At 42.8% G+C, this 26776-nt stretch overlaps 2 protein-coding genes across 6 annotated transcripts in view; both read right to left on the reverse strand.

Moving 5' to 3' along the window:
• LOC117250179 (plakophilin-4-like) overlaps positions 1–12448 on the reverse strand; it is an 82011-nt gene extending 69563 nt beyond the window's left edge. For 3 of the 4 annotated variants that reach the window (XM_078166015.1, XM_033616223.2, XM_033616220.2), the window contains exons 1-2: positions 11940–12448; positions 10935–11147 (exon numbers count right to left, since the gene is read on the reverse strand). In XM_078166015.1, coding sequence (XP_078022141.1) covers positions 10935–11087 — 153 coding nt within the window. In that variant the 5' untranslated portion in view covers positions 11088–11147; positions 11940–12448. Of the gene's footprint in view, positions 1–10934; positions 11159–11939 lie in introns of all 4 variants that reach the window. The other variant, XM_078166014.1, reaches the window with a different exon arrangement.
• A 4919-nt stretch (positions 12449–17367) lies between these two features.
• Positions 17368–25996, reverse strand: LOC117250059 (uncharacterized protein C7orf57). 2 transcript variants are annotated; one of them, XM_033616032.2, is made up of 8 exons: positions 25888–25996; positions 24565–24630; positions 24274–24447; positions 22642–22729; positions 22147–22273; positions 19933–19997; positions 19691–19791; positions 17368–19359 (listed from the first exon to the last, which is right to left on the reverse strand). In XM_033616032.2, the coding sequence occupies exons 2-8, from the start codon at positions 24605–24607 to the stop codon at positions 19301–19303; spliced, it is 657 nt and encodes a 218-aa protein (XP_033471923.1). In that variant the 5' UTR covers positions 24608–24630; positions 25888–25996; the 3' UTR covers positions 17368–19300. The 2 variants fall into 2 exon arrangements, with proteins under 2 accessions (XP_033471923.1, XP_033471924.1); XM_033616033.2 differs by having other exon boundaries at positions 25831–25954.
• Between the last annotated feature and the right edge of the window lie 780 nt (positions 25997–26776).

Here is a 26776-nt window from a genome sequence, read left to right on the forward strand (position 1 = left end):
ACCTTGTGAGTTGGGGAGTGTATCTATGTTTCCCGGGTTCTATGTTCCCCACTTAACCCTGCAAAAAAGGTTCTATGTTCCCCGCTTACACAAAAAAGGTTCTATGTTTCCCGGGTTGTATGTTCCCCGCTCAACCAAGTGGGAAACATAGAACCCTTTTTGGTTGAGCGGGGAACATAGAACCCCAAATTTTGTACTGTTACCTTTGTCAAATGTTGCTGTTGTCCCTGGCTTCATGTGAGTAGAGGAAAAGTCCGTTAGCTGCTAGGTTAATTTATACAATGTAAAATGCCATAGGCTGGCGCTAATAGCGTTAGCATGTTGTATTTGTTTGGAAAACGTGTCTAGTATAAGACAGTTGTTTTGTCAGTGAACCTTGTGAGTTGTAATGGAGCCGAATTATGTGCCGTTACCTTTGTTAAATGTTGCTGTTGTCCTTGGCTTCATGTGAGTAGAGGAAAAGTCCGCTAGCTGCTAGGCTAATTTATACAATGTAAAACGCCATAGGCTTGTGCTAATAACGTTAGCATGTTGTATTTGTGGGGAAAATGTGTCCAGATAAAGACAAGTGTTTGTCTGTGAATGCTGCGAGTTATAGTGAAGCTGATTTGTGTACTTGTGTTTGAAACTGTCTCTGTTAAGCCATGTTTAATGTGTGTTTAATGTGTGTTGTACGATGTAAGCTCTGCATAGAGCTGACGTACAAGTATAAATCCTGCTTTTGAAATAAACTAAGTGATAAAATAAATATATTAACTTGTAAATTTATTCTGGGAGCGAGTACAGAGACTTACATAGAGCCTGGGTTAAGCATGGGTTAACAAAGCAAGTTGATAACAACCTTCATGGTAGCCATTATCTCTGACTAAGGCTTTAGGGTTTGTCAAACCAGCTCAGGCAAAAAAAGCCTGGAAATAAGGCAATTTCTGTTAACGATTTCTTGATTTCTGAAGTATGACGAATGTGGCACACCTTTGAACAATGTTAACACTTGGAGACAACACTGCTGCGATGTTTCATCTAATTAATTGCTATGTTTTTAAGGTGACAAATTTTGGTGAAAAACAGAACAATTAAATACAATCACACAGAGAGGGATGTAAACTGGTAATTGCACAAGTGGGATAAAAGGTCTTGTGAGGTTTAAAGGGAAAAAAGACAGAAAACAAAGACAAAAACAGGACAAATGTTGAATGAGATGATCTGAATCAGAGAAAATACAACATGATGTGAAATTAGTTTAATTAAATGGGAAATTAGAGGTTCGAGATGAATTTGAAATGGAAAGAGGACAAGAGGACACTTCAAGTATGAAGTGACAGCGTCCGATGCAGATTGGCACATTCAGTACTTTCAGGGACACAACAGAGTGCCATTCAAGCAGCATGATGCTTAAACGTGCCGCATGCTGTCACAGCACTGCTGCTGACTCTGCCTCCACATCTCCTTACATCACTTCAGAGCAGCACAGAGACAGGACAGGAACACACAGCCCTCCTTGTCTCAGCCTCGCCGCGTTACGGCACGCCTCGGGGGACAAACAGAGCCGCATCGCGCCCCGCGCCCAGTCACCTCGTGATGTCCGGAAACACGCCCAGCGTTGCCAGGTCGAGGCAGAGCCGTGCCAGGCGATGTCTCGTACCAGCTGGGGGCTACCGGACGATTCGCCACGGCTTATTGTGCGCCGTCACAAAGTGTTTTTCTCTCCCTTATCGAGTGACACCATCCACAGACCTCTGCGTCTTATTCCTTCTTGCCGTGTCTAATCATAGCCCGGCAGTTTGGTTTATCCAGACTGCATCTGTGATACCCGTGAAATGTTCGGCCTAGTTCTGCCGCTGCGACACACTGCTGCTCCTGCTTTAAATCGCCATCTTAAAAAGGAGAATTCACACTTATACACTTTCTTAAGAAGGCAGCTTAACATTTTTAGCCCATGTAGCTGCACAGAGAAACATTTCGACTATCTGTCGATGACATAATGCAGGAAACTTTTCAGCCACAACGACTGTGTACTATTTCCTTCCAGAGGCAGCATTTTGCCCTGTCGTTCGGCCGTCACGCAGGGAGAAATCATCAAAAGGAGAAGCAGAGCTACACCCACAATAGCCTCAATAGACCAGAATGCCTTGCATCCTGCTTTTGTTTCGCCATCTCTCTTGCTCTCTCCGCCTACACATGTAACCCATAGATGAGTTATAACACTTTCTGTCTCTTTATCCGCCCAAACGCCCACCTTTGATAGAAAGCAACAAGTTATGCTCGTTCTCTGAGGGCTGTCAAAAGGCATTCTGGGAGACGGAGGAAGTCACTAAGTAGATGAGGCAGGTGGAGGCAAATTGGGTCCACTCAGAGAGTAAATAACTCCTGGAAAGGCATCACAGATTGATGCGATCTGAAACAACATCCGAGGGTGGATTTTCCTCTTTGATTTCTACAAGAGGAAATCCTGTTCCACCACAGCGACTCTGCTGAAGACCGCGAACATGACACGCAACCTTGAGCATCCGTGATGTTGAGTCAACAAGGCAGGCTGCAACAACAGGCCATCATAGGCTCTCTCTTTCCCAAAATATGACAGCGAGCATGCATTCAAATCCAGGCAGATGTCAAACAGCAACAGTTCTGTGCCTGTGATATCATCAAGCGCGGGGCAGCGGCGGGCGGTGACATAACTGGATTGACAGAGCCGATTTAACCCTCAGATTCAGATGGTGACCCTGCAGCTCATATGAGGCGAACCTCTTGCAGGAAAAAGCGTCCGCGCGCTCCATCAATCATCGAGGTTTGGTAAATATGCTTTGACCACGCAGGTTGTGTTTCTGGCCCTAATCGTCGAAATCAATCCGAGCATGGAGAGCGCTGACACGGCCCAGTTGTTGTTGTTTTATTGAGCTTTTTTCCCTCCTCTCCATCCTGGGAGGGGTTTTGCTGACCAGGCATGTTCTTTTTCAGCAGCACCATGCGTCATATTCATACAGCGGGGCCGGGCTTTTACACCTGGGAGCTGCACTACTGTCGGCTGCGGTGAGCCAAACAAGGCCTCGGATGAATATCTGATAACACTTTGGCAGACGAGATCCGCTATATTTTAGAAATAATGAAAGATGAACTTGCTTTGTTTTCTTTGACGGGAGAAAAACTGACCTATGGGGGAAATATTGTGATGTTGCTGTTGTTTATTGACACCCCATTGTTGGGGCAACCATTGCTGTGCAGCCAAGCATTGTTCAAACCCTCAGAGCTTCACTTCAAATCACAGTCAAGTGACTAAACACCCATAGATATTAAATATGTCTGAAATGAATTACAGAGAAATGTGTGTAAGACATGCACTAAAAAGCTTTTGGTGTTTCTGAATTGGTGCACCTCTACAGCTCACTAATTAACACTTCACATGTTGTTTATTTAATCTGTACTGTGTGCTAGACTGTTTCTCAGTGGGAGCAGGGACTTCCTGGAGTCTCTGCTGATCGCCTCATGTAGCATGTGAAATCCCAGCAGACCTCTCTTTGCTAAGCTAAGCTAACCAGCTTCTGGCTGTAGAGTCATATCAAATTGTCTTATCTAAAGTTGGACATACATATCATAGCAAAGTGGCAAACAGAGCGTCTAAAGGTGCCATGGCAACGCTTCATGTGGACAGAAGCTATGGAGGACTGCATACATGCCTCTCTGATGTTTCCTCCTCCTGTCACAGCCAATATGAACCAGAGAAGTGTTGGCAATAAGAGTGTCGCGATATACCAGTATTGACTTTAACTGTGTGTATTTAAGAATGAAATATTAATATCATGTTAATAATACACATATCATAACACGTTGTAAATAATCCAGCGCCTCTTAAATCATTTCCCTTTCCTCTCGTTCTCGCTTTGTCTCCCTCTCCCAACACCATCTGGTCGCCCTTCTATTATCTTTTAAGTGTAAAGGCACTTTTTGTACACTTTTGTACAGTTATGGTAACAGACTCTGTCGCCACCTCCCAGCACTTTTATTATAAGTGTAATTCACTTGCCAAACTAGAATTATTGTCTCGTGGTTGTATCCCTCTGTGAACCAGTCAAGTTTCTTACAGTTTATATCCATGTCTCTGAAAATATAGATGCTTCATATACGTCCTATACAATCAGCACAGTTTCAAGATTAGTCACCAATTCAGTATCTGACCAAATGTCTCCCCTTCTGTTCCTGAGATATGACGCTGAGTAGCGGCTAGAAAAGTGTTTTAAGCAGAACATTATGATGTCACAGTGAAGTTGACCTTTGACCTTTTGGGTATAAAATGACATCACTTTTATCCTCTTCGACATTTGTGTGAAATTTTGGCATTTTCAGCACATGAATTCTTGAGTTATGGCCAAAATGTTTTGTGAGGTCACAGTGACCTTGACCTTTGACCTTCTACCACCAAATTCTAGTCAGTTAATTCTTGAGTCCAAGTGGGTTTTTGTGCCAATTTTGAGGCAACTCCCTCATGGTGTTCTTGAGATATCGCGTTCACAAGAATGAGATGGATGCAAGGTCACAGTGACCTTGACCTTTGACCTTCTACCACCAAATTCTAGTCAGTTCATTCTTGAGTCCAAGTGGGTTTTTGTGCCAATTTTGAGGCAACTCCCTCATGGTGTTCTTGAGACATCGCATTCACAAAAATGAGATGGATACAAGGTCACAGTGACCTTGAACTTTGACCACCAAATTCTAATCAGGTCATTCCAAGTCCAAGTGGGCTTTCGTTCCAAAGTTGAGGTAACTCCCTCATGGCTTCCATGAGATATTGCATTCACCAGAATAAGACAGATGCAAGGTCACAGTGACCTTGACCTTTGACCCTGTACCCCCAAATTCTAATCAGTTCATTCTTGAGTCCAAGTGGACGTTTGCACCAAAGTTGAGGTAACTCCCTCAAAGCTTTCATGAGATATTGCGTTCGCCAGAATAAGACGGATGCAAGGTCACAGTGACCTTGACCTTTGACCACCAAATTCTAATCAGTTCATTCTTGAAATGTTTGTGCCAAATTTGAAGAAGTTCCCTCAAGGTGTTCTTCAGATATCATGCTCACAAGAAGGAGACAGGTGACAGATGCAAGGTCACAGTGACCTTGACCTCTGACCACCAAATTATAATCAGTTCATTCTTGAAATGTTTGTGCCAAATTTGAAGAAGTTCCCTCAAGGTGTTCTTCAGATATCATGCTCACAAGAAGGAGACAGGTGACAGATGCAAGGTCACAGTGACCTTGACCTCTGACCACCAAATTATAATCAGTTCATTCTTGAAATGTTTGTGCCAAATTTGAAGAAGTTCCCTCAATGTGTTCTTCAGATATCATGCTTACAACAAAGAGACAGACACAGTGACTTTGACCTCTGACCACCAAAATCTTATCACTTCACCGTTGAATCAAAGTGGACGTTTGTGCCAAAATTGAAAAAATTTCCTCAAGGTGTTCTTGAGATATCGTATTCACGAGAATGGGATGAATGTATACATACAATGAAGGACGAATGGACAACCCGAAAACATAATGCGTCCAGCTATGGCTATCGTCGGCCATACTCTTTTGGCCACAAAAACTGATCGTTCGCTAAGCCCCGCCCCTTTGTGATGGTCTAACAAGCTGTCGGAGAAGCAGACAGAGGGGTTTAAAGTCTGTGTTTGAAGGATATATCCAGGATGTCAAACTGACTCAGCAGCAACAACAGGTTAAAAAGACAAAGATAGTTAGAAGCTAAAGCCGAACTATAGGCTACAGATCACAGTGTAAAAGTGAACCACCACATCACTGCTGATCGCCACACAAGACAATGAATATAAAGGGGAACTTTGCTGATATTGAACCAGCTGTGTGGCATCACAGTGTGTGCAGATCAACAGTGTGCTGTTGCTGTTGTGAGCACCTGGACCTCCGCCGCCGGGTCATGGATTGACAATCAGACTGTGGAGTGTAAGGCCATAAACCCTGAGCTCTGGCTTTACATCACAGATGATTATCTTGCACAGTAGGAGCTGGAATTAAACAACAACATCTCTACAACAGGCTTAAATATACAGTGAATGCCCAGCTTAACTCTCTGCAAGCACATTCCCCAAAATGTCAAACTATTCCACAGCAACCAGGCGAGCGTGCTGATGTGCAGTTGGAGGTCAATGTCAATGTCATCCCAGACAAGCTCTCATGACAGCTCCTATAACTCAGCACTGTGTCGTGGTAAAACTTCATATTGTGACAGCTTTGTAAATTGTTTACGTCTGATATCAGAGACGTGTTTCAGTCTTGATTTCACAGAACGATGCAAATAGCAGCTCCAGACGTCTCGCCTTTCATTTTGGAGCATCTTTGCTGCAAGCTGTTGTCTCAACATCTAATCAGTCTCACAGTGTTCGTGACAAAGAAGTGACGGCGTTAAACCGTGCACCGACACTGCGCAGGATTTGAGGGTTTCCAAATCGCCACGTCTGCAGCCTTGGTGTTTCCCTGCTCCTGTCTATCACTTGTCCTCTCTTAATGGGATAAATGAGAGCAAAGTGGCAAAGCATCAGGCCCCGAACACAATGGAAGGCAATAACTGATGTGCTCTATTTAGCATGTCTAATTTGACATTTCTGTGGAGGAACTGCAGGCGGTAGATTTGACGCTTCAGCAGCGCTGCCGCCTGCATTTCAGCACTGAGAAAGGTAAAGCAACTTGATTTTATTTTCTGGTCGCAGCCTGTTCAACAGTCTGAGACAAGCTACATGATAAAATATTTGCTCTCTGGCAACTCGCAAGTTTAGAATAGCAGTCAAGCTGTACGGTGCAAGGTGTTTTTTGTACTTTCTTTGCTGTTAAACATCCATTTCTTTCCTGGCTGTTATCAGCAAGCACAGCGTGATGAGAGAACTCAAGAAATCAGCTCTTTTCTCTGGAGATTATTACTGAGGTATGATGATTGTGAATGAAGCTCCTGCGTGAATGCTAACTACGGATTATAGCACCTTTGAAAGTTGTTATCACAAAGGCATCATCAGACGGCTACTGCAGAAATGAAACAGCACATTCATCTCTCAAACACATCTCCTCCACTGCAACGCGTGCAGGGAAATGATGCAGCAGTCATGGAGTCCAGCGGCGAGCAGAGCTACTGAGGCATTAAGTATGATCGCGGGGTGACAGGGCTGCTCCTGCTGCGCTCAACAGAAACCAAAGGCAGTCAAACAGCCTTAACTTCACATCAGTTCAGACTTCAGAGCAATCTGAGACCCACTTTTTTTCCGTCTGATAGCTGCAAAGAGATTGCAGATTAAAAGCAAAAGCAGATTCTCTTTTCTTGGACATCACAAGCCTTTAAATAGCAGTGTGCCTAATTCAGAGTCACACACCCGGGGACTAAGTTGAGAACATGGCCACTGTCCAGGCATAATTAAGAGCAGGAGAACAGACAGACTCCCATGTTGACGGGATGGAGAGAGCCACAAAAATAACAGCGGGGACGGGAGACAGACGGAGAGACAGAGGCTGCGTTCACACTGCAGCTGCAAGCATCTCTGTTGTGATTTCCCCTCATTAATATTTAACGCAGATCTGATGCGTTTTCAATGAGTGTCAAAAAGTTAGTGGCAGGAAAAACTGATCTCCGGCTGCCAGTTCACATCAACATTCAGCGCTCGGAATATGACAGCGACACATTAATTACATTTTTTTAACCAGACACAACTGCTGAAACTCACACGTCGCCTGAGAATAGTGAGGAAGACATGTATATAAGCCTTCCTCACTACCTGCGATCTGTCCTAACTACACAAGTTTAAGTTTAAGTCAAAAGTGTGAATACGCCTGTCAAAAATATGGGCTAGAGAATTATAAAAGTCTGAAGACGAGGACTGTTAATGAGAGTTCTAATAGAATTTTGGATGCAAATTCGGGAGGCTCAGCGTAGCACAGAGACCCATTACACTGCAGTCTCATCTGGAGATAATCCTCAGGATTTGCTCAGTAAATTTGAGTGAATCACAGACTTCATTTATCCTGTGAGCAGGGGCGGGGCCAGAGGGGCGAGGCTCCCCCCGGCCAGAGTCAGAGGGTGATGGTATCATGGATGGATTATTGAGCAGGCCTATTGGGTACAGGCCCCGGGGTCGCTGGGCCACAGCCTCTGCATGAAGGGACTGATAACATCTCTTCTTGTAGAGTCAATCAAATCACCACAAAGAGATGTAAAACAGTCACAAACAGTTGAAGGACGGCCACAAAATGATGCAAAATAACTGCAGAGATGTAAAATGACTAGAAAGAGATGTAAAATGACTACAGAGAGATGCAAAATGACTAGAAAGAGATGTAAAATGACTAGAAAGAAATGTAAAATGACTACAAAGAGATGCAAAATGACTGCAGAGATGTAAAATGACTAGAAAGAGATGTAAAATGACTCGAAAGAGAGGTAAAATAACTAGAAAGAGATGCAAAATGACTAGAAAGAGATGTAAAATGACTATAGAGAGATGCAAAATGACTCGAAAGAGATGTAAAATGACTAGAAAGAAATGTAAAATGACTACAAAGAGATGCAAAATGACTGCAGAGATGCAAAATGACTAGAAAGAGATGCAAAATGACTCGAAAGAGAGGTAAAATAACTAGAAAGAGATGCAAAATGACTAGAAAGAGATGTAAAATGACTACAGAGAGATGCAAAATGACTCGAAAGAGATGTAAAATGACTACAGAGAGATGCAAAATGACTAGAAAGAGATGTAAAATAACTAGAAGGAGATGCAAAATGACTAGAAAGAGATGTAAAATGACTAGAAAGACATGTAAAATGACTACAGAGAGATGCAAAATGATTAGAAAGACGTAAAATGACTAGAAAGACATGTAAAATGACTAGAAAGATGTAAAATGACTAGAAAGAGATGCAAAATGACTAGAAAGAGATGTAAAATGACTAGAAAGATGTAAAATAACTAGAAAGAGATGCAAAATGACTACAGAGAGATGCAAAATGACTAGAAAGAGATGTAAAATGACTAGAAAGACATGTAAAATGACTACAGAGAGATGCAAAATGACTAGAAAGAGATGTAAAATGACTAGAAAGAGATATAAAATGACTAGAAAGAGATGTAAAATAACTAGAAAGAGGTGCAAAATGACTAGAAAGAGATGCAAAATGACTAGAAAGAGATGTAAAATGACTACAGAGATGCAAAATGACTCGAAAGAGAGGTAAAATGACTACAGAGAGATGCAAAATGACTAGAAAGAGATGTAAAATAACTAGAAAGACGTAAAATGACTAGAAAGAGATGTAAAATGACTACAGAGAGATGCAAAATGACTAGAAAGAGATGTAAAATAACTAGAAAGAGATGCAAAATGACTCGAAAGAGAGGTAAAATAACTAGAAAGAGATGTAAAATGACTAGAAAGAGATGTAAAATGACTACAGAGATGCAAAATGACTCGAAAGAGATGTAAAATGACTACAGAGAGATGCAAAATGACTCGAAAGAGATGCAATATCATTACAAAGACGCAAAATGACTACAGAGATGTAAAATGACTACAGAGATGCAAATGGCCACAACGAGATGCAAAATGACTAAAAGTAGATCCAAATGATTAGAGGAAGATGCAAAATGACCAAAAAGAGCCACAAACTTACTAGAAAAAGATCCAAAAGCATTACAAAGAGATGCAAAATGACCACACTAAAATCACCATAAAGAGATGTTAAGTGACTACAGAGAGATGCAGAGGACCATAAAGGGATGCTAAATGACTACAGAGAGATGCTAAGTGACTACAGAGAGATACAGAGGGCCATAAAGAGACGCTAAGTGACTACAGAGAGAGATGCAGATGACCATAAAGGGATGCTAAATGACTACAGAGAGATGCTAAGTGACTACAGAGAGATACAGAGGGCCATAAAGAGACGCTAAGTGACTACAGAGAGAGATGCAGATGACCATAAAGGGATGCTAAATGATTACAGAGAGATGCTAAGTGACTACAGAGGGATACAAAATGGATGCAAAATAACTACAAAGAGATGCAAAATGGCCAGAGAGAGAGATGCAGATGACCATAAAGGGGTGGTAAATGACTACAAAGAGACACAAAATGACCACAAAGAGATGCAAAATGAGTCTAAAGAGATGCAAAATGACTACAGAGAGATGCGAAATGACCACAAATAGAAACACAATGACGATAGAAAGATGCAGAATGACAACAGAGAGATGCAAAATGATTACAAAGGGATGCAAAATGATTACAAAGACTGCAAAATGACAACAGAGAGACGCAAAATGATTACAAAGGGATGCAAAATGATTACAAAGACTGCAAAATGACTACAGAGAGATGCAAAATGATTAGAAAGTGATGCAAAATGACCAAAATGAGATTAACTTATTACCAAAAAGACATGTAAAATGACTACAAAGGGATGCAAAATGACCTGAGAGACACAGACTGAGATGCAAAATGACCGGGTTTTGTGTCTCTTTCAGTCTGGGGGTCTTGACCTTATGTAGAATGGTTGGGGGCTGTTACACGTCTGTATCGAGGGGCCTATTCTCTCAGGCTAGTTGGAGATAAAAACAGCAGCTATTCATCAACAGTATTTCATATTAGAGTATTTAAGTTGTTAAATTGGTGTTAATTTATGACACTGACTAAATACTGAAACCATGAGGAATGATTATTTAGATTTGTTAACACATTTTACATAAATTAAACAAGTGGACAGTTTCAGTGCAAACCAGACACATGGGTGACATCCTGGTGAGATAAGATCAATCATCCAGAGAAGACAGAGCTCCAGAGAAACAAAGGTTGTCAGTGTGAACAAACTCGATCAGAAGTGAGTGACCAGGTGAGGAAATAAAGCACACACAACAATGAGGGTGTGACTGCAGCATCTTCTGCCTCCTACCTGCTCTTTGACAGAAGCCAGGAGGTTGGTGGTTGTGGTGGTGGTGGTGCTGCTGTTGCTGCTGCTGCTGCCGGCGTTCGGCGGGAGACCGTGACTGCTCGGCCCCTCTCTGACCGCCATGGGCCCTTCCCCCTCTGCGTCCCCCTCCTCCATCGCCTCCACCTCCCCACTATAGTCCAGAGCCGGCTGGCTGCTGAGGCGCCCTCTCTGACCCTGCAGAAGGACTACAAGCCGGTTAGGATGTGGACAAGGAGGAGACACGGCGAACATGAAATCACTGTCGTGGCCCCGGGGGCCTCTGAGGGTGTCAAAGTGCGACTTCACAGGGATCATATTGTGTTTTACCTGCTGTAATAATCCTGCAGGGATTCACTTTGACCTGGAGCTCTTGTTTTTTAAACCTCTCTAATATCCCTGCAGGGACTCGTAGTGAATTTACTGTGACCTCACGGTATCACTGTAATGTTTCTACAATGCCCCAATGAGGACTCACAGTGCACCTATAGTATCAATTTCTGTGGGGATTCATATCAATGAGATTATAATGCCTCCCCCTTCTATATGATTTTAGTCTCCTGTGGTTTTATGAGGCTCTCCAGTGGGGATTTAACCCTTCACTGCCTAGTGCTGTTGCACATTTTCCCACAAAGCAATAGTTTTACCTCAAAGCTTATGCATTGCATGTGCAGGTGTGCATGCACGCTGCACAGGAGGCATTTAACAGCATGTCACGTTCATGGTTTTCCCTCACATAACAGAGCCTGAGCCATCCGCGATCAGCCTCCATCATATGCTACACGCAGCCTGTCTGTCAAACGTGCACATCAATCACTCAGCCACCATCCGGCAGCCAAGGACGAGGTCACACCGACTCACCGGACCACAGACCGGGGAGCGCGGCTGCACTGAAACCGAGCCTCCCTGTCTTGTTCCCGTGCACCGGTGGACACGAGCCGGAGCTGCCCGGCCGCCTGGCGAGCTGCTGCGGCTGTCAGTGCGACTCACCGGCCAGATGTTGCTGTTAGAAGCAGGCCACAGCTGGCTCGATCCGTCCTGTTACGCATCCATCCTCCTCCTGCAGGCGGCCGTGACAGCTACTACATTCCCCCACGCGCCGACGCGACAAATAAACAAAACAAAAAGCAAACAGTCCCGCGCGCGTGCACACACTCCTCGTGCAATATATAAATATATATATTCCCCTTCCTTCTTTTATCCGGTGTGAGGTTTCAATGCACCCATCTACTCCTGGCGTCCGCGCGGCACCCACCAACCCGCCCACCAACCCGCCCAGCCACTATTACCGATCAGCGGCGTGACGTCACCATGCGGCGATGGATTATATTCCGATACAGGAATCGATCAACGCGCTGATGCACCGGTGCAGGAGCTGCTGCAGGAGCCGTGCTTTAAAGTGAGATGCAGCTCCGCGCAAACAGCGCTGCCGGAGAGGAAGGATGGAGCCTGCAGCGGCCACTGTGCGTGTGTGCGCGCGTGCATGTGCGTGTATGGGCGTGCGTGTGTGTGTTTTACCCTGTACACACACTGCTGTAGGCCTGACGGGTCCTTATGGGACTCCCAGGATGATTAAATAGTAAAAGTTTATGAAGTACTTAAGTATAAATTATGGAGGTCCAGTGTACGGAGGCACATTAGTGTCAAGATTTATTCATTTTTTTATTATTAAAAATAAAAACTTACATGAGACATTGATTAATATTATAATGCATTATATTATTACATTATATATTCTATTTTTTAATTTATTCTTTTATTTTGTTTGATCTTTTAAAACTTGGAAAGCACTTTTGAGATGCATTTTGTGTACAAAAAGCATTTTATTAATAACATTTATTATTAAAACTGCATTAAGTTTTCGCTAATAATCCTCATTAGGCTGTAAAATAAAAAATATTTAATAATTTTGACCTAAATTAATGACTATGACAGCTCGTACTGGTTAATTTGGAATGATGAGATACTAAATCAAACTATGAATTTAATAATTTCAAATTATGAGCATTCGTCAAAATTAAGAAATTTAGAATTTGCCCTCATATATTGTCATTTCTACTTACCCCATGAGTATTTTTTATTTTTTTCAGTCTTACATTTTTATTTATTCTGATATTTCTTTCCTCTTTCTGTGAACAGGCTTTGGATGCCGGTGAATTAAAGCAGTGATACTCAATTTACAGTCCATGATAGGGTGCCAGGTGTCAACCGACCAATTTCTAACTCACAATGAAAATAAACTGATTCCAAGAGTGCTTTAAAATCATCAAAATGGAGTTTGTTTATCAAAAAGTGCCACAGGAGGGTCCATCAAAGGTCCGGGATGAGCCCTGAATGTCCTAAAATTCCAGGAACTTGCCCCTGGTTGGGTCTCTGAACACATTCTCACTACGACTTTGTCACATATCGACGTTTGGTCATCGTCTTTCCGAGCCCACGTACAACGTCCAAGGCACCCTAGGTGTGTTGGTTGTTGACGCTCTTGGACGCCGTGACAACTTCAGCCTGTTACATGCATTGTCTGATCTCAAAATACAGTTTGCATACAGTCTCTTTCAAAATAAAAGCACGACGTCGGTACAACACCACAAACTGACGTTTTTTCCTTCAACAACAAAAGCGTGTGGTTGGGTTTAGGAAAAGAAAGAACAGGCTTTGGTTTACAGTCTCACGCTAAGCGATCACCAGCCTCCAGGGTGAAAGTTGGTGGTTGTTGGACCCATCCGCCCTATTTGGACTTCCAACCTTAACTTTAATCGATGTCCAGCCACATAACCCCCTGATGCCATTGGACACCGTCAAACAATAATGGCGACTGTCCACTTACCTTGCTGACGTAAAAAGGACAGCTTTTGTCGTCGGTGTCTGACACCACAAGTCACTGCCCAAGCACTGGATTTCGACGACTTTGAAGTGAGACCAGGTTCGTCAGGTATACCTGTGGCCTGCGGCAGTGTGTTTTCAGGTTGTCTGTTTGTCCTGTTTTCGTGAAAGCAACATCTCAAGAACGCCTCGAGTGAACAGACAACCAGAGGACATATTGCATCAGGCCACGGGTATACCTGGCCAACCTGGTCTCACTCCGAAGTTGTTGAAATCTGGGGCTTGGTTCGTGACTTCCGGCATCAGATACCGATGAATGCAGCAGGACAACAATGAAAGTTCAGGTAGGAGAAGTCCGACCAGGGTGGATGGGAAGGGTCCAACAACCCTCACCCTCAACCAACAACTTTCACCTGGGATGCCGGTGTCCACTTCTCGAAAGAAGCCAAACCGTGTTCTTTTTTCCGAAACCCAACCATGCGCTTTCGTTGTTGAAGGAAAAAGTGTGTTTATTAAACTGTACATTTCCTGTGAAAACAGAAGTGTACAATGGAAACAGACGATGCATGTAACAGGCTGAACTTGACACGGTGACCCAGAACGTCAACAACCCAGGGTACCTTGCATGTCGTATGTAGACGTGGAAAGTCCATGACCGAACGATGATATGTGACGAGGTCAGAGTGATAATGTGTTAACCTGGTGTGGAGGCATAATAAGATACAACAAATCTTCTTTGTACCGTCCATGTGCGACTTACAGCTCATGGACACACCAAAGTCGGAAGATCGACTTCCCGACTCAAAGTGGGACCATCCGAGGAGCAAATGGACGCAGTATCAGAGTGTGATAGGCAAGTAAATTCAATCAAGCAAGTACAATTTTCTTTGGTAAAGAAGAATCAAACAGGACACAGGTACATGCACATGCCCATTTATTGAAATGATAATTAAGAGTCTGTGTGCAGTCATCAAGATAAGCGGGGTCGTTACATTGAGTCGTGTCAGGTGGATTTCTCCTCACAACACAAACACTTGAGGGATCTTCTGTTGAAAAGCTGCCTTCTTCAGTCTCTTCTGGTACACTCGCATGTAAAAATGAACGCATACCACTTGCAGATCAAAAAGCAAGATGACAAGACCGCAGGGAGGACTTTTGCAAAGTTAAGCCACTAAAGGTTCCCGCTATTTGTTTGTAAATGGATATGTCACCAACTCGCACTGGGAGAAGAGGATGCAACTTGACGAAACACTATTTTTAACTGTAAATACTGTACCCTGAATATTTATCATAAAAATAAACCCGTCGTTTGAAGCAAAAACAAAAAGATGATACATTCACTATTCTGTCTACTGCAAAATAAAATCCAGTGCGTCTAGTTTTCGGAACAACACTTTTTAATACCACGTAACAGATAAATAATGCATAATTGCTTAAATATATTGTGCTGGGAAAAAAAGTGACAAGCCTAAACCTGTGTTGAACATGACACATCTCTTGTAAGAGTAAATTCTTTTCCAATGAGAGTCTGCTGCTGCTGCATCATTTCTGAGACGCAGGTGATGAATGTGTTGGATTTACTAGGACAACACTCGGAGCTTTAATCTCGCCGTTACACCCAAATAAATCATTCCTGTCCTTTTCATTTTTAAGAGCATTTTCTCCGCCCGACAAATGTCCCTGTAGGATTAGGATTTTACTGTCACCGTCAGGTTCACGCTTACGGCTAAGAAATTAGAACTGTTAAATGACTTAAGGCTGAACTGTCCATCAAGTGTCACAGAAATCCATTACCTGGTTTTGAGACGTCCTGACAGTCAAAGTAATTCTGCAAACAAACAGAGGACGAAGAGGTGGAGTCGTTTCAATTGTCTGCTGGGGTTTAGGAGGCCAACTGTGTGAGCACCGTCCAAACTAAACCTTCATGCCACATTTCTTTTGTCTGTGTTGCTCCACAGTTCTCCTGGTTAAATTTAAGATGTTTTAAGACCTTGTTATCACCACATAAATTGGAATTTAATACCCGTTTTAGTTGGGATAATGTGGCCTAGAAATCTTTTCAGTGGTTCCCAGCAGTATATAACAATAAATCCTAATGACATAACCAATTAAATTAATGCAACCTGGACACGGACAACTGATATACTGACCGATTAGTAACTGAGCTTAATTAAGTTCTTGCTAAAATTGACATTTGACCATTATGAGACGATGAGCTTCCCTAGTTCCTGTAGCTAGGGAAAGTGACAGTAGCCCTTTCTACACAGAGATCACACAACAGGCCGCTACGAAGTCCCTTCTTCACGCCTCCTTTGCATTTTTACACAGAATCAAACGACAGCGGCATTGTCACTCAAAAGACACATGATGGGAGTGACATGTAACCCATGAGTGTTAGACACTGACGAAAAAGCTGTCCTTTACCAGTGGCACGCTCGGCGGCGTCAGGGGGAAACGTGGCGGGACACGAATGAAAGTTAAGGCGACGAACGTCTGAGTAGGGTGGGCAGGAGGGGTGGTGAATGGGTCAAACACCTAAACCCAACCATAATTGTTGAAGGCAAATAAATGCAGATTTGTAGTGTTTTACTGATGTAGCGCGCTGAAAGAAGACAATGCATGTAACAGGCTGAACTGCACATGGAGTCCCAGAACGTCAACAACCAACGCACCCTTTCACATTTTATCTGGACATGGAAAGTCCATGACCAAATGTTGACATGTGACGAGGCTGGAGTGAGAATGTGTTGGTTATTGGCGCCTGATCTTGTCCTCTGCTCAGAGGGTAAGGAGCTCCCGAATCTTACTGTCTTCCCAATTTACAGCCGCTGTTCTTCTTTGAGTTAGCTTCTAACTGCTAACAGCAACTTTGTAAATCTCCAGGTGGGCCGCACAGCGAACACATCGTCAAAATGTCACACCCGTGCTGCCCTTGAACCCATCTTGCAGGCTGTCCTGTTTATACAGACACCATTTCGGCGCTCTTACTACCTCCCGTGGCGATTTAAAGGCGAGACGACTCTGCCCCCCTCTTTCCGCTGTCGTACCTTACATACAGAACGCCGAGGCGGCATCACGGCACAATGTTCCCGCCTTGAACAGGCAGTGTAAAAGGGGCTAGTGTTTTCTACAACTCCTCGAAAAAAGGAATGAACATCCTGTCAAATCAATCACACTTTCAGTTTGTAGGTGTCAAAACAAATGTTCCGACACAAACAGATACAGAAATATTTTCTGACATTACTGCCGACAAAAGGCAAGGCAAATTTATGACTTTGAATGTCTTAAAAGGCCTTTTTTAGTAAACTGGATTTTGTGTTTTTCTGTGCACTCACATCTATATTTTGACAATATACACAAATGCTGAATGCTGGTAAAGTGTGCAAGTAGCTACTAGATTTGCCTTACGCACCAGACAAAAGAACAATCATAATCTAATGAGTGGCTGGTAGAAGAAAAGTTCATTTCCAACCCTGATGTGCACACGAGGGTGAAGCCCAATAAAACCCTAATTCTTTACTGCATTATTACAATTTACTGCAGATGTTGGGGTTTTATCTTTACGGATAACGGCTTGTTTTCTCCTTTAACGCTATTTATTTTTTGATTCTGCATTGTGTTATCCTGATCTCAATGTGTTAAACGTTTTGAAAAGTGGTATACAAATAAAGTTCTTTTGATCTCGTCATCTTCTCAATCTTTATCAGAGCCAAAAGGATTATGTCTGGTGTGAGATCCTTATCCAGTGTCACAATAATTAGGGACAGCCATCGGTCGGGGCTCGAAGAAAGCTGTGACCTAAAGGGTGAAAAATTGCACACTGGACTGAAAGCTTGGCTGCTCCTTTGATGATTGACACTATAGGCAGCGGCTTCAGTGTTGTGTGAACGCTGACATCATGCGAGCGCGATGCTGACATGACGATTGGGGTCTAGAGACAAGGAAACAGTATGAATCAGCAAATGACGACATGTTAATACATGTTTCTATTTCAGTCAATTTGGTGGTTGTTAATTCCACATTTCTCAATTGCTACTGGAAGTATTAAGGAATTTACGCACATAAAATGAACTTTTAAAATAGGTAAGATTATTTCACTGAGTAAAATGTAAGAATGTCTTCGTAGACGTCAGGCAAAACCTCGTGGCAAGCTCTTGTTCCTACGTATAGGACTAAAGGTCTGTGACAGTAAAGTTTTCTGGCACAAAAATGTTGCAGCAGTAACCACGTCTCTCATCTGAGCAGAGTAAACTCCCATCCGCTGGGTAAACACGTCATGAGTTGGAGGGTTCGGTGTGATCAGGCAGTGCACTAACACTAACTTCTCCTACTGATGTCTACAAAGTCAAAACACTGCGCGAGCAGGGAAAAACTGCTTGGTTGGCACGTTCAGAACTCACTTTTTAAAAACTCGTCTGCGTTAATCTTCACAGGGAATTACGCTGGACTTGACTTTCAGCTTGGCAGTCTGCTGAAGGTGCCCCCCCCCCCTCCTAAAATGTCCCAGAATGCTTTATCTGTTGCTGCATGAGTTTGGGGTTTATTAGGCTGAGTGAGAATGCAATAAGATAACACTGAACGGCTTTAGCATGCAGAATAAACCCAGTTCAGTTCTATCATTGGCAAGCTTCTGACACTTGGACTGGCATCAAACACTTGGCACCGATTTCCTGGTGAGCTTCCTAATAAACAGTGACAACAAAATTGATCTTGCAGCACCTGATAGTATTCAAATCTTCTGGAGACTTGTAAGCATCCCATGAGTTAATTTAGTTCTTTAATATCAGGCTTGTGAATGGGCTTTTATCCTGATTATCGCACAAGAATGCAGCTTGCACAGTAAAAGAGGGATGTTTCTCGATTTTAGGGACCCAATTACGGAGGGGATAGGAGGGAAGAGCAACCTTTTGCAGAGCATCAACCTAAAAAACAATCCTTGTTGGCCCTTTCTGGCGGCCGTGGCCATCAGTATGTACTTTGGCATGTGGTCACAGCTGCAGGGTGGCTGTCTCAACGAATGATCGTTTCCACCCCCACAGCTGAAAACACACAAACCTCCAAATTCCCTTCAGAGAGCAGGAGCCCTTAATCGAAACAAATAATATTTCACGTCACTGGAACCACATTTCATTAAGCACAAACACTTTAAATTCACTACCTCGATCTTCATACAACCAGGGAGGGAAACTAACAGGTCTCCAGTTTGCATCCAAATTGAGTTAGTTTCCTGCCCCGTGCACAACTCGTCTTTCAAATCGAGAAACGACAATACAGAAATAAAGGATACCGCGAGCACTGACACGTCTACTCAACAAAATCTGTGTGGATTCTTCTTTACAAATCAAAGCAAATAAATAGAGAGGACAGTACCGTTGCATAAACATGAGTACAAAACCTAACAGTCAGTGGATGTACAATAAACGCGAGTGAATCCGAGAGGGGCGGAGTAGTGTGTTCGTGGATCTTGTGGAAGCCATGAACCAGTGTTAGGATGACCCCCTTTCCCTCAAGACCAGCACCTGTGCACTCTACTCCAGGTCGTCCACGTCCTCCGTCGCGACGGTGCTGGTCTGATCTGAGGTCACACCTGTGAAACAAAGAAAACATCAACGAGTGAAGCAAAAACCTGTCACACCGTGTCTGGAAATATATACATAATCGCTCAGGCCTCATGTGTCTTGGGTCACACTGAAGGACCGCGTACTCAGCTGACATCCTTGTTTACCCAACTCAAACTTTCTGATGCTGCCTTTACACATGTTAGACGCAGCACGCTAACGTGACTGGCGAGAGTATGGACGTGATAACTGTGACCTTCTATCATAACTGACGGAGGCTGTAACAAAGCCTGAACGCCATCGGTCAGATGGAGACGCACATGGACACAGGTCTTTGATCACAGAGAAATTAAACCTTACTTGAGGCATCGTCGTCAGTGGGAGACTTCTTCTTCTCCTCAACGTAGCCATGACTCAGCAGCTTGGACATGCTGACTGGAGGAGCCTTCTTCTCATAAGACCTGTCAACGAAGGCGAGACGAGACAGCGTTATGACTCGTTCGCAACGTGCAGTAAATCAGTCCAACACCTGTTTACGGTGCAGTCTTGAAAAATTTATTGCTGTTTTGACTCTGTGTTCCATCACACTGATTAATACTCACGTTCTCTTGTATTTGTTGGTCACAACGAGACCCTCAAGCTGACTGGCGACGCCATCAGGAGACATCTGTCGGGTGGAGAAGTTACCCAGATTTCCGTTTATTTGTGTTGCATTTAAAGGCAGTTACAGACTTGAACGTAGCAGCAATGTTAGGGAGCGATCACACCGAGATGAAACGCAAGAAGCGCGACACCAGTAAAACCATTGTTTTCCTATGATATGGCGCATCTGACCAGCATTCAAGCGTCTTTTTAGACGGGTGTTTTTGTAGACGCTTCTTTTTAGACGCGCGTAGACGCTGAAAAGTTAAAATATTTCCAACTTTTTTGAGCGTCAGACGCCAGTAGCTAGCACGCATTGAATAAGCGCTTCCAGCGTTTCATGCGTCTTTGAAGCATCCGCGTCTCTAGCGTCTCATTTCTGTGCGATCGCCCCCTTACAGACAAATAAAAGTGGATATTTTTGACTTTTGTGCTGCAGAGTTATACACTGATTTATTCACTTTATTGACAAATAAACAAGCTGACATGCAAGTTGATAGAGCAGAGGATGATGTGATGGCAAATGCAATCTGTCATGCAATGGAGAACGATTGAGGAAAGTGGCATGAACCAAAACCCGCAGATAGAAGAAGATTTATTTTTATAATATTGCTTTTTTGCCTTTTTTTCCTCTAATGTAAATGCTCTTATACTGACTGAGTTTGCAATTATGGTATGCAACAGGGCTGCCCCCCGACTAAGAATATTCCTAGTCGGACTTGGGTTCGTCCTTCACCTTCAAAAACAAATACCCGCCAGTGGCCGATGGAAAAGTTTGACATGCATGTGGGTTTTTTGGGCATTCAGTTGTAACTTCTGAGCAAGATGTGGCGACACATTTCTGCCGTGAAGCCACTGCCAGAAAAGACAAAAAACGAAGATGAACATGTCGGACTTGGACAAGAAGAATGGCAGTTAAACGGAGCACAAATGTCGCACGGCATTTTAGTGAAAAATGGAAACTAGACAAGGCTGGCCAGCCGCGGTCATGGCTGACTTACGACCCCCACACCAACACGATGAGCTGCAGCCTCTGCCGCAAGCACGCCAAAGAAACACAGAGGACAGGGTTGGATTTTCCTAAAGTTGGAAGGTAATTATTTTTAGTCAAACAAGGCACGATTTTTTTATTTGGCTGGTAAAAAAAATATGTTTGGCTGGTGAATTTTTGGAGGTCACTAGCCAATGGCAGATGAGGTAAAAAGTTAATTTTACACCCTGGATCCCATACTTTGGATTTCCTGCATCTGTCCTTTCAAATTAGTCACACATGGTCCAGTCATACAGGTTTAGATTTATTTTGACATGGCGCAGCTCCTAATAGAGTCTCTTTTTCTTTTTTTGTTTTCTGCGACTAAGCGTCCAATGAAATCTTGCCGACTCATGACCCTTCTGGAAGACTAACACATAATTTATAGTTCTGCGTTGAATCGACACGTAGGTTATGGCCGTAGCCTAACGTGCACCTCCCCAGAAATGTAACTACACGTCGCAGTGACACAGACCTCGTGTTTGTCGCTGTATACTGAAACCATTTCTCTCAGTGGAAACGGAGCTTGTATTTACTTGTATTTCACAGGTAACAATAAACTGTGAAGACAATAAAGCCTCCACTAAAATAGCATTTTAAGTCTTGTGTGTAATTTATCCTTCAGGGATTTATACTTCGACGTGCGTAAGGTCTGCGCACAACCATAAACGCTTGGTCAACTACTCGGGGGCAGCCCTAGTATGCAACTAATATTCTTGTCCTAATATTGCTTTTTAGCCAAGCTGCCTCCACAAGATATCACTCCTCATAAGACTACCTAAAAAACATGCAGTTAAAAGCATTACCGTTCTGACACACTGTGTTTTTAGTTAAAAAAAAAAATAAAGATATCATTATATGAAACATATTTTATATGAATTTGTGTTTTATCAGGTCCCTTTAATGCTTCACTTTGTACTTACCTATAACCTTTACCAACATTTCCACAAAGCTGTCACACAGCCAAAGCACCAGCAGAAATTAAACCCAAATGAATTTCAACCAAACTGCGACGATGGATCAGGTGAAAAAAGGGAAGGTGATGGTAAAAGTGTAAATAAATAAATAAATAAATAAGGATGGAAGACATCGACACGGTATAAATGCTGGGTGGGGTGGGGGTGACTTCATTCGATCCATTCACCTTCTCATTAGAGGGGGAAACTCTATCGTCTCTTTCCCAGGACGAACAGTTATCAGTGCCAAACGGGGCGTTCAGAGGCCGCATGGCCGCCTTCGTCACGCCATCAGGAGACACCGCTTTGCTTCCGCTGTAAGCACAAAACCACGATCATACACGATGTGAAATCACTGCTGGGCACTTATCACATTCTGGGAGGTTTGGGCTGTGGCGCGTACGCTTGGCTCGTGCTGCATGTGGCCCATCAAAAAGCACTTAGAGATGTTTTATCTTTAAAAAATCCAGTTGGCTGATCAGATTGCCTTTCCCACTGAAGACAGGTTCTTCGTTTAACACAATCATAACCCTCTCTACAGCTGATAGAAACAACCCTGTGTTAAAGAGTGTGAGGTGAGCGTGTGTTAGGAAACAAATATTAGAGGCTGTTTTTATTTGCACACCATCTCAGCATGCGGAGACGCATCTTCACCGTGTTAGATTGCGGATTTGTGTTCTTACCTCTTTGACTCATCACCTCCGAACCAGTTGGGTGGGTTGTACGGCTTCCTGGGTTGGTCATCAGAATCAGCATCATGACTCAACAGCCCTGCGGGGGGGGGGGGGGGGGGCACAATGTTCAGTGATGAAGCACGCTGCTGTATCTCACCTTTCAAAGCACAAGTTGATAATTAATTCAATTATTTTAGCAACAATCTGAGCTGCAACCAATAAAACAAGTGAGAATAGTCACCACTTTGCAGAGGATTCATCCATGCATGGCATAAAACATTCATGTGAAACTCGACACTGAACTTTTCAGTGCAACGCCTGTTTTTCCCCGGTGACGATGCAGTTTCAATAAACAGAAGCGGCTTGTTGTGCAGGGGGATGCATGAAAGAAAGAGCATTTTTTGGAAAAAGATTCCCCCTTTCATGTTGCGGAGCGGTATGCTCGTGATTTGCATTTCAAAGTGTGGAGCTAAAGTGTCTACAATAAACAAATCAGCTGGGATTTTTTTTTTTTTAAATTCATTTTCAAAATGTGATGACTTCCACTGTTTTAATTCACAGCACAGTTAAAGTCCCAGTGAGACAGAAGTTTGAGCATCTATAACTTCTGTGCTGTGATGTACAAAGAGATCTGGATGCAGTGTTGGAGGCCGGCCCTGTTTATTCCTGTGAAAGTTGCTCAGTGGCGTGTGAAGCCAAAAAAGTTTGACTTCCTGCTGCTTACCGGCTCCGACCCGTTGTTGGGAACACTCTGTCTTATTAACATTAATTTAGCTTAGCTTGTTACCTGGTAACTAGCTTCTAGTGGTCCGGACCACTCTGCAGAAGGAAGGATGGTGAGGCGTTCAGGTCCTGTTCACCAACAATGGCTTTACTGCAGTCTTCGCCACAAAACAACAAACATGGCCGTCTCATGAGGTTCAACAGGAGCCCACAGCTCATCGAGACACTTTATTCTGTTGCTGCTGTCACTCTTTGCCGCTTGCCGTCTTCATCATGACACCCAAAGAGAGCTGCTTCCCTCTACATACACTGAAGTACATGTGACACCCTCACAGGTTACCCACAAGGCCATAGAGCAAGCGCACTAGAGACTTCCACCGGCCGAGCAGCTAACGTTTGCTTCAGCACTCCGCTAACTTGAATGGGGATAAAATAATTGTGAGGCTCTTCTAGACTTTCCAAATGTTATCGGATTGAATAGATCAAATCATGATAGTGAAGCGACTCATTTTGCACCACAAATATTAGTCGGTTAAACCAATTAGTGTTTTATTCATGTGCAAGGCTGCTTAACGGTCATGCAGCTGCCCGCCACTAGTGGGTGCTACAGAGCTGTCAGGATTTTGATATAAAAATACTCAGATGCTGATTTTTGATATATAGTTGGCATGTAACAAGAAATAAATGATCAATTAACACATGGATTAAAACTGCAAAAATGTATTTCTCATTTCATGGGGACTTAAAGGTCAACTCTTCTATCTGAGGGCAGGAGCATGTAAATCAAATTACCTCATCTTAATGTGCAAAAGGAGACAACAGACATTTCAGACACTACACAACAATCGTTTCATGAATGTATCGTCAGCATTTCAGTGCACTCTGTCATAAAACTAGGACACCTAAAGAGACTTTTACCTTTGTGCCCTCCTCCCTTCGCCAGCTTGACATACTCCGAGTCTGACTCAAAGATCCCAACTCGCCGTCCGCTAATCCTCTCCACCGGAGACGTTTCATCTGCAGTCTGGGACAGACCGGGGATCTGGGAGGTCGGCCCAGTCACGCCGCTGGTCACAACCCCGGTCTTTATCCCTGCAATGACCCAAGAATTAAATCTGCTTGTTTGCAACTTGTGGATCTTGTTATAAGGAAATTAATGATGAATATTTTTAGCTTTGTGTATTCTCTTAAAATTGAATTAAGTCTTACCACCGGGCTTGGTCCTCCGATGGTTGGGTACCGCAGCGCTCATCTCAGCTGAAGATATCAGGCAATCTGATGAGCAAAGGGAACACTTAATGGTCTCTTATGTGCACGGTGAAACATATCAATTTAAGGACATTATACTAGTTGACAAATATATAAAATAAGACTGTAGCTTCTTTTTAAAATCTTTAATATCACTTGTTGCATATACAATTTCCACTTTCAAAAGATGTCCTGCCTGTTTTCCTCCACCCATCTTCCACCACAATAGACAGGGAGGGGCAGGAGCCTCAAACTAGTGGTGGAGGAAGTATTCAGTTCCTTTACTTAAGTAACAGTATGAATACCACACTGTGAAAATACTCTGTTAGAAGCTAACTGATCTTATTTTGTAAAGTAACTAGTACCCAAAGCTGTTAGATAAATGTCGTGAAGTAAAAAGTACAATATTACACTTTAAAATAAAGTGCATGTATAAAGTGGCATTAAAGGAAAAGACTCAAGCAAAGTATAAGTACCTCAAATTTGTACTTAACTACAGTACCTTAGCAAATGCACTTCCTCCAGTGCCTACACCCATTAAAAGAAACTTGTTTTTTTGGTAAATAATTTCATGATTAGTAGATAGTTTGTATGCCGAATTTACCAAAAGACCAATAGCCTTAATATAAGATAGAAATTAATGTTTAAAAAATAGTGTACTGTCAGCTAAGAGCCATGTTGTCCTAAATTATCGATTTTTCTAATGCAGTTTGGCCTTGCGTTGCTCCATATGTCACACAGCGGCCTGTATGAGCGTCTCCTTCGGATTACTAGCAGTTAAAACAGTAAAATAATAACAGGGAAATAACACAACACTTATTTGTGTGTGTAAAATGAGCTATATTAGCTTATAGCTGCAGCTAACGCCAACAAAACGATGCATATAATTAATTTAAAAGACAAATGGTAAAAAGTGAGCCCACTTAGCAGAGGGTGGATAACGTTTATAGCCGGCTAACGTTACTGTGAAACTGTAGTTTGACCCTACACACATTATATCGTCAATATAAAAACGCAAACAACACTGAGTTAATACTAAAATCATCTTTTATACCGGAATAGTTTTACTTCGCCGCTTAGCTAACAAAGCCTTGCTAATTCAGCTAGCCGCCTAGCTAGCTGCCGCAGCGGCTTCCCGGCGCTAACGTCACTTTGCAACGCAATAACGCTACTTTTAACGCGTGTAGCTAACAACACTACCCGCTAAAAACCAGACGCATATCTTACTTTATATGCTATTTCTCTTTCGTTGGAATTATTGAGCGATTTGCTGTAATTAAATACCGTTAGCTCCCCCTTATTCTGCAGGCAAAGGATGAACCGCACACACTTCCTGTGGCACCTGCTGCCGACTTCCTGTACGCTAAACGAAGATCGTGTATTTCCGACAGAGCATGACGTAATTGTGTAGGCGATTTGATTTATACTGTAAATCAGGTGCTTTCAAGCTTCAGATGATAGTGATAGAATTTTTTATTATTATTATTATTATTATTATTGTTATAAATGCCTCTTTATAAAATAATTCTGAATAGATCTGGATTTTTTTTTCAAGTCGTTGACTTGTACAATAATTTATTTAGAAATAAGAGACATATTTTTTTAAGAGATGAATCATATTGCTTGCAGAAAAACTGCATTTTGAGCCACTATATTTTATATGGAAAGCAAACAAAACAAAACAAATATGTAACGCCTCAAATGTTATTTCAATGTTGTTTAAATACTACCGCTATATAGGTTTTTTTTAAAGCAGGTATTGAAACGGGACAGAGTGAGAGCTCTTTCTGATATTCATACTGCTACTGCATTAAGAGACGGTCTTTGTTCGTCCAGAAGACAGTCTGGACCAAAACCCATTAATTTACATTTTCTCATGGTTACAACTCCAATTGTAAGTAATTTAAATCCTTTATTAATGCCTTACTAGTATGAATAACTTCAGAATTTGTGTCAAGCAGCATTTATAGCCTATTTGCATTAATTGCTACGACCTAACAACCCCAAAACCAGGAGTGTAGACACAGTGCAGGCAGGGCCCCATAGAGAGTCGGCCCTCCAACTACGTTAGGCAGACATGTTGCCACCTTTGAAACATGCCTGTGTTTGAGATGATGTGAGCTTTGTGACATGGTGCGTTATCCTGCAGGACGTAGCCATCAGAAGATGGGTA

The sequence above is a fragment of the Epinephelus lanceolatus genome, chromosome 24 (assembly GCF_041903045.1).
Source record: "Epinephelus lanceolatus isolate andai-2023 chromosome 24, ASM4190304v1, whole genome shotgun sequence".
In the NCBI taxonomy this organism is placed as follows: domain Eukaryota; kingdom Metazoa; phylum Chordata; class Actinopteri; order Perciformes; family Serranidae; genus Epinephelus; species Epinephelus lanceolatus.

Excerpts from the sequence above, each read along its gene's own strand:
- LOC117250059 (XM_033616032.2), bottom strand. The coding sequence starts at position 24,607 with ATGAGCGCTGCGGTACCCAACCATCGGAGGACCAAGCCCGGTG. Across the intron at positions 24,448-24,564 it reads TCGGAGGACCAAGCCCGGTG|GGATAAAGACCGGGGTTGTG; the intron begins GTAAGACTTAAT and ends GGGTCATTGCAG. Across the intron at positions 22,274-22,641 it reads GGAGGTGATGAGTCAAAGAG|CGGAAGCAAAGCGGTGTCTC; the intron begins GTAAGAACACAA and ends TTGTGCTTACAG.